Source organism: Anguilla rostrata, chromosome 12 (assembly GCF_018555375.3).
Source record: "Anguilla rostrata isolate EN2019 chromosome 12, ASM1855537v3, whole genome shotgun sequence".
Lineage (NCBI taxonomy): Eukaryota > Metazoa > Chordata > Actinopteri > Anguilliformes > Anguillidae > Anguilla > Anguilla rostrata.
In genome coordinates, this window is record NC_057944.1 from 18,706,050 (window position 1) to 18,714,195 (window position 8,146).

The following is an 8,146-nucleotide window of genomic DNA, read 5'->3' on the forward strand; positions in this document are numbered from 1 at the left end:
TTTATTATGTTTTTTCCTTTAATTTCTCAACTGTCTGTATGTTTGAAATGTTTGGCTGTTTTCACGTTTTGCTAATTCAACACATGTTCGCTTTGCCTAAATCTATTTTTCACAACTGCTGCGTACTCATAGCCTCATTTAAATAATAAATGGTATACAATCAGCATGTTTTACACACTTAAAGGTGGGACCACACATGTACCAACATCCTACCTTTATTTTCTGTCTCCTTTGGGATTCTAAAAGGCCCCATGGTGTGGGCGACCGCATAGGTGAGGGAAGAACACACCAGGCCGGTGATGGTCTACAGGGGGATGTTGCTAGAGCACCAAGGATCCATGTTTATCCAGCCTGAAGAGAGAGAGAGAGAGAGAGAGAGAAAGACACATTCCAGCGTAGGTTGCGCAGAGAACAGTGGGACTATCACCTGCTGCATGTGACTGCCATCTACAGGCCGCTCAGTGTATTGTAAATTACATCTCGGAATGGACCTGCAGTTGAGGCCCTATCCTCTCTCTACAGCACCAACAGGAGGTGAGGACGCCACTGTTCCGCTGTCAGCAGTGCTGCTGAAACACAGTGGGACTATCATTGTACATAACTTCAGCAGGAAGCTCTATACAGCTACTGGCACTTTAGTAGCTATAGTTTTGCTTGTTGTTGACCCATGAAAAATAGCTAAATGGTAGAAGAGATAACAGCCTCTCCATTAAAATATCTCTCTTTCAGAAACAATCAAGACAAGCACATAATAGACAAGAATTGAGAAGAAAAGAGAATAATTGTTTTGGCTCTAGAGGGTGGGGGGGATCAGAACAGAGAATGGTTTTTAGTATTTTGTTTTACATTGTGTTTTTAGAGATCAGTAGCACAATCACCCATCCAAAATCATAATCAACTTTGCAACGCAATTTAATGCTCCAGACGTTTCGAACATTTAAAATGGGGAGTCCCTTTTAGAACATAAAAGATTTGATTTACTTCAATGGAACTCCAAATATATTTTTCCATTATGAACTGTGATCACATGCAATAAAGGAGGCGTTATGGCAATTATAAATCTTCTCACCTACATTCTACATTATGAAGTAGAATTGTATTGATATGATGACCGGACAACAAAATAAAATTAAAGAAAAAAAATACAGTTACTTATTACTTTTTTTTTCAGCATACAGTATATAGTATGTTCAAGTGGAGTTGTGAATGTGCTACTGATCAGAATAACATTGAAACCAGAAATTCCTTTTGATGAGCTCAATATTAAAAGTAAATATTTGCTTCATCCTATTTCCTACCCGAACGAGCCAGTAGAGAGCCACTCCAGTGGTGCCCAGCAGTATTCTTCAGAAGGGTGAAAGACAGGCACAACGTGACTGAAGGAACCGGTCTCTAGAGGGGCCAGGGCTGTGCACTCTATAAAAGTGTGTGACGTGGATGCCAAGCAGTAAAATCGGGGATGTCTGTGGCAGGGATGAGGCCCGTGCTCTCTTTGTGTCTGAACCTGGCCCTGGCCTGGGCCTCTGCTTCTCCTCAGACAACCTGCCGACTGCGGGAGCGTTTCCATCTGAATGGGATGTACCGCAAGGGGGACGTGGTTTTTGGGGGGCTGTTTGAGGTGCACTTCCTGACGGTGTTCCCTGAGCTGTCTTTCACATCCAAGCCAGACCAGCCGAGATGTGAGAGGTGAGTTGCTCTGCTCCCAAACATCAGAAGATAACCAGACAGACGTGGGTACACACACACGAACACACATGCAAGCACACACACACATACATGCATACACAAACACCTTTGCCAATACACCAATACAAATTGACACATACATATTATCAACTACAGTAAGGTATTTTGAACAGAGCAGGTATTTTGGACAGAAGTCAAAAATATCATGCACTGTTATTTAATGTGATCACAGATGTAATACTTAAACAGACATTACATATTTATTTCTGCTTCTTTGTAAAATGTGCATGAACACTAGATTTAATTATTTCATTCATTTTAATCCATGAATGAAATAATTAAAGTAACATAAAGTAACATAGACTTGACATTAAATTTCTTCATTGTCCCATTTTCATCTCTCCTCTGTCAGGCTTGATTTTCCAGGGTTCCAGGCAGCACAGACTATGGTCTTTGCGATTGAAGAAATCAACAAAAACCCAGACCTTCTGCCCAACATCACCCTGGGATTCCATCTCTATGACAACTGTGTGAAGCTTGGTGTTGCATTCCGAGCAGCCACAGCACTAGTCAGCGGTACAGAAGAGTCCTTCTCTGACTTTGGATGCACAGGTCCACCACCGGTTCTGGGAATCGTGGGTGATCCGGGCTCCACCCACTCCATCGCCATCTCCAGTGTGCTGGGCCTGTTTCGTGTTCCAATGGTACTGTATAAAAGTTCTGGTCCACAGCCCGCATGAGCTTTTAGCTCTCTGCATCACAGAGAGGGGGTATTCAATCTAATCATGATGGCACGTTGTCGTTAAATTTGTGAACTCAAAAATGAGCTGGATATGACCGTCTAGATATTGTATATCCATATGATAAATATGTGAATTTGTGAAACTATCACAGCTTGAAATTGATAGGATTCTCTCTTTGAAATAAATTGCAGTTCCTTTCAGATCGAACTCAAAATCAAAATCGCCAGGGTAAAACCTTTATAATGTGGTTTGATTCAGTTTTGCTAGAGCAAAGCAACCACCATAATGCTTGACTGAAGACTGTTCATGTTTTTAAGTTTTGATGCTTTAGTTTATTTTACCACTGAGATATAACTTCCATAAGCTTGTGCAATTTTTTCTACTGCCTATCAGAGACAATTGCATGTAAATCAAATAACTTTTTTAATTAAAGCAAGCACAGCTTTTGCTTTGTTAAGGTAGCGGATTCATGACAAAATTTTAAATGGGTGTTAAGAATAAACAGAAGCCCTGGAGTACTGACCTGTCTGTGACCTGTCACAGGTCACTGTGTAAGGGATAGATTATTTACTGCTCAGCTCTGCTTTGTGTACAAGCAAAGGTGTAGGGAGTATTCAATCTAATCATGATGGTATTTGAGGATGTGCTTCTCTGTACTTTTATGCCTCCATGTATTTCTTCTACCCCCAGGTGAGTTTTTTCGCCACATGTTCCTGCCTGAGTGACAGACAGCAGTATCCCTCCTTCTTCAGAACCATCCCCAGTGATGCCTTCCAGGTCAGAGTCATGGTGCAGATCCTGGAGCGGTACGGGTGGAAGTGGGTGGGACTCATATTCAGCGATGATGATTATGGGGTGCACGCAGCCCAATCCTTCCACCAGGAGGTCAGTCGTTTTGGCTGTGTGGCCTTCTCCGAAATGCTGCCCCACGACAATGACCGGGCTGAGGTCAAACGGATTGTGGGCATCATCCGCAGCTCTACAGCCAGGGTGGTGGTGGCATTCTCCACAGAGGCTTACCTATTACCCCTCACTGATGAGATAGCCCTGCAGAACCTCACAGGGCAGCAGTGGATCGCCAGCGAAGCTTGGGCCACCTCAGCCGTCTTCCACACACGACGGCTGCTGCCCGTCTTGGGTGGAGCCCTGGGCATCGCCATCCGCAGGGGAGAAATCCCGGGGCTGCAGGACTCCCTGCTCAGCCTCCGCCCTGATTTTGACCCTGGAAACAACATGGTGAACATGTTTTGGGAGAAGATGTTCAGCTGTAGCTTCAAAGCAGGCTCCCCTGGCAGGGTGTGCACGGGACAGGAGAGTCTGGAGGGCACAGAGTCAGCGTACAGTGACGTGTCAGCACTCAGGCACTCTTACAATGTTTACAAAGCGGTGTACGCCCTGGCACATGCCTTGCACGATCTGCTGGGGTGCAGGCCTGGGATAGGGCCCTTCCCAGGACACTCCTGTGCTGAGCTGCACACTCTGCAACCCTGGCAGGTGAGGTAGTCATTTGTAATATGGCCATGCATTTTATAATGGTTGTTTTACCTCCTATAATGCCCCCACCTCCTATCAGCTGATAGCAGCATTCTGCTCACATCTTTTTCTTTTGACATATTTACAATGTTCTTTGTATTTCTCTTGTAAGTCCTCCTGTGTTTCCCTTCTGTGCAGCTGGTGCACTACCTGCAAAGGGTTAACTTTACTACCAGCTTCGGTGACCAAGTGTCCTTTGATGAAAATGGTGATGCCCTGGCCATCTATGATGTGATGAACTGGCAGAGGGCAGCAGACGGGACCATCAGGACTGTGAAGGTTGGGGTGTTTGACGAATCCGCCACTCCTGGACAGAAGCTCCTGCTGGAGGAAGAAAACATCTTCTGGAATTTTGAATCAAATAAAGTGAGCCCCTCTTCCTCTTTACTTAGTAAAATTGTGCTCTCCTCTATGTGAGGGTTTCATTCAGCTGGACTGAGGCAGGACAGTGACTCGCTGGTGTTTAGTGTGAAAACGTCAACTGTTCTGTTTAGGCAGCAAACATACGTCACATATACAGCATTTGGTTTCTTGTAAAGACTACCCAATAGTAGTGCATGTGCTGATCAACAGAACTATGTCATAAATATAGAGAATGTCACTATTCTTATGATGAGAACTTCCACCAGCCCCCACGCTCTATCTGCAGCGAGCCCTGCCCCCCAGGCACCAGGAGGGCAATAAGGAAGGGTGAACCAGTCTGCTGCTTTGACTGCCTTCCCTGTGCAGATGGGGAGATCAGCAACCAGACAGGTCAGTGCACCCACAGGGCAGAGAACAAAACATTTCTCTGAGAAAGAAATTCTCTGTTACAATAGAGATGAGATCTAATCTAAGTTTAAATCGCTGGGAGTATCTGCTGGATGCTTTTTTCCCTGTAACTGTTTTTGTTTATAGTAGAACCACACAACTCAAAACTCATCTGAGTCCTCTCTCAAAGCCCCTCTGTCCCCCTTTTCCCTCTGCTTTTTGGGTTCAGGTATGTTATTAGTTTTCACTCCTCTCTCACAGATTCCAGCGAGTGCTACAGGTGTCCAGTGGACTTTTGGTCAAACCAACTCCGAGACCGCTGTGTGCCCAAGGAAATTGAATTCCTCTCCTTCCATGAACCCCTGGGGATCTCCCTAACAACCATCTCTGTCTTGGGGGCGTGCATCTGCACTGTCACCTTGTCCGTGTTTGCCCGCCACAGGAACACACCGGTTGTGAAGGCAAACAATTCTGAGCTCAGCTTCCTGCTGCTGCTGTCACTCACATTGTGCTTCCTGTGCTCCCTGCTGTTCATTGGCCAGCCTCAACAGTGGACCTGCCAGCTGAGGCATGCTGCATTTGGGATCAGTTTTGCCCTCAGCATCTCCTGCATCCTGGTCAAGACCATCGTGGTGGTGATGGCCTTCAAGGCTGCGCGACCAGCCGGGAATACGATGAAGTGGTTTGGTGTGCAGCAGCAGAGGGGCACTGTGCTGGCCTTCACCATCATTCAGGCAGTGATCTGCGTGGCATGGCTGACCGCTGCTTCACCGGTGCCCTACAAAAACACCCGCTTACAGAACTCTAAGATCATCTACCAGTGCGCAGTTGGGTCAATTGCTGGGTTCAGTGCTCTATTGGGCTACATCGGCCTGCTGGCAGCCAGCAGCTTCCTGCTGGCCTTCCTGGCAAGAAATCTGCCTGACAACTTCAACGAGGCCAAGTTCATCACCTTCAGTATGTTGATTTTCTGCGCTGTCTGGATCGCCTTTGTCCCCGCCTATGTCAGCTCCCCAGGAAAGTACTCAGATGCAGTGGAGATATTTGCCATCCTGGCCTCCAGCTTTGGGCTCTTGGGAGCGATATTTGCCCCAAAATGCTTCATCATCCTGCTGCATCCAGAGAAAAACACCAAGAAGGCCCTGATGGGACGAGATGCCCCAAAGCAGTGAATGTTTTTTTCACAATCTTTTACTTTACCAAAGTTAAAGTCAAAGGAATACATTTACCTTAATGTAAAAAAAATAAAGATTCAACATGAATTTGAATTGTGTATTTACTTTTGTAAATAAATATAAACATTCAGTCTGATATGGTGAAAAACATATTTTTAAGGTTCAAAAATTCAGTGACTCAAATTATTAATCCTTTCCAAAGTATCTTTTTTGCTGTATGCTGTAAGGACTGAGAGGTGGAGGATCCTGGGCAGTGTGAAGTAAACTAGGTGTCGCTAAAAGGGTTGCATCCTGACAGACCATATCGCTTCATGTTGAACTACTTGGAGTTGAATACTTTTATATCCACATATCGTACTCTTGCTCACTCAGCAAAAACGCCCTCCCCGCTGCTAAAGCATTTATTTCCTTTCATTATTATACACATTTCCCATGTGATTCACTGCCACACCCATGTGCACACAACAACAAGCATATACATACATGCACACATATGCAGAAACATATACAAAAGCACATTCACATGAAAAATTATTTTTTCCTTTGAAAGAAAGATATGCTTCCATATATCACATAATCTCAGTTGCAGTAAAGTTTTTGTGAAGGCTTAAGAAACTGTTTGCCAATTATAATAATTTAATTCTTTAATGATACTCTTGGATCTCTTTTCTTTCATTTAACTGAAGAAAATTACCCAGATATTTAATTAAAATCTATTTGGAATTTATATTATATACTTCGTAACACTCCTGTTTCCCTCAAAAATAGTTTAGCTTTTTTATTCATATTACAGGCATTTGGCAGACGCTCTTATCCAGAGCGACGTACAACAAAGTGTATAACCATAACCAGGAACAAGTATGACGAAACCCCTAGAGAGAAGTACCGGTCCAAGTGCAGGGAACAACCGCATAGTTCAACTTGGACCCTGGAGGTTAAACTGATTAACACTAACAACGAGAACGGCAACAACGCGATCTATGGAAAAAATACAAGTAGTCGTTAAGACAGTTAATGCACCTAAGTCACCTACAAAACAGCTGCCTAGTTACAACCCTAAGCTTAGTAATTTACAGGGGGGTAGGGAGGGATGGGGAGAGGTGCAGCCTGAAGAGGTGAGTCTTCAGTCGTCGTTTGAAATGGGTCAGTGTCTCAGCTGTTCTGACCTCCACAGGGAGGTCATTCCACCATCGTGGGGCCAGAACAGACAGGAGACGTGTTCTGGAAGTGCAGGTGCGAAGAGGGGGAGGTGCTAGGCGTCCTGAGGTAGCAGAACGGAGGGATCTGGCTGGCATGTAGGGTTTGAATATCTTGTGGAGGTATGCTGGGGCTGATCCCTTGACTGCCTGGTATGCTAGGACCAATGTTTTAAATTTGATGATATTCAGCCACAGGAGGCATGCAATTGGGAGTAGAGCTGTACAGGACTGGACATTTGCTCTTTGGCCTGTCACGTGCATCGTGAAACTGCGTACTGGCATTTACAAAATAACATTGATTGGCACAATGTAGTGCCAATTGCCAAAACGGGTCACGGCATCATTTGTGGGCCATGTTTACTATTGCCTTATTTTATATTTGGAGCAGGTCTTTGTTTGGTCTCAAACTTAGTGACATAGTTCTGTGTATGGTTGTGTGTGTGTGTGTGTGTAGGTGTGTTTAGCATTGAATAACAATGACAGTGTGATAACCTCCAGGTGACATTTCCTACTTAGTTTGGGTAATGTTCACTGCTCTAATAGCTTATGACTGAACAGAGAAATACCCAGCGCTCTCAGACTTCTAGATAGGATAATACATTACATTGTGTGGAAGGAACATCCCTAGTGATGACTGGGACCTTGCTACAAGTGTGGTTTTGCCCACTGACCAGTGCTAAAGCCCCCCACAGGCATTAGGGCTACTGCCCACAGCTCTCTACAATCTAATACCCAAGGTTCACATCCGGGAGCAGGAAGGGGTACTGGTTGATTCCTTTACAACAAACAGCATGGCCTTTGCCCAGCACATTGACTGTGTCTGGAGTCTGAGGTAAAAGCCATATGCATGCATCAGAATCACACCTGACGTTCAAAGTTTCAGTAACATATTCAGATATAAAGGAACAATACGGAAATAAGCAGAGGAGAGAAATGCTCAAATGTTCAGAATAGAGGGCTTTCTCAGTGAGCTAAATTAAGTACTCAAGCTACTCAGTCAATGCAGACTTTCTTTCATAATAAAATTATGAATAAATAAAAAAACATGTCTAAAAGCAAA

At 44.5% G+C, this 8,146-nt stretch overlaps 1 protein-coding gene across 2 annotated transcripts; it reads left to right on the forward strand.

The window, feature by feature from the left end:
* Positions 1–361: 361 nt before the first annotated feature.
* Positions 362–5,974, forward strand: LOC135236354 (extracellular calcium-sensing receptor-like). Of its 2 annotated transcripts, XM_064302658.1 has the most exons (7): positions 362–534; positions 1,538–1,686; positions 2,099–2,390; positions 3,120–3,923; positions 4,101–4,328; positions 4,592–4,715; positions 4,974–5,974. In XM_064302658.1, the coding sequence occupies exons 2-7, from the start codon at positions 1,577–1,579 to the stop codon at positions 5,882–5,884; spliced, it is 2,469 nt and encodes an 822-aa protein (XP_064158728.1). In that variant the 5' UTR covers positions 362–534; positions 1,538–1,576; the 3' UTR covers positions 5,885–5,974. The 2 variants fall into 2 exon arrangements, with proteins under 2 accessions (XP_064158728.1, XP_064158727.1); XM_064302657.1 differs by lacking the exon at positions 362–534 and having other exon boundaries at positions 1,475–1,686.
* The last annotated feature ends 2,172 nt before the right edge of the window (positions 5,975–8,146 follow it).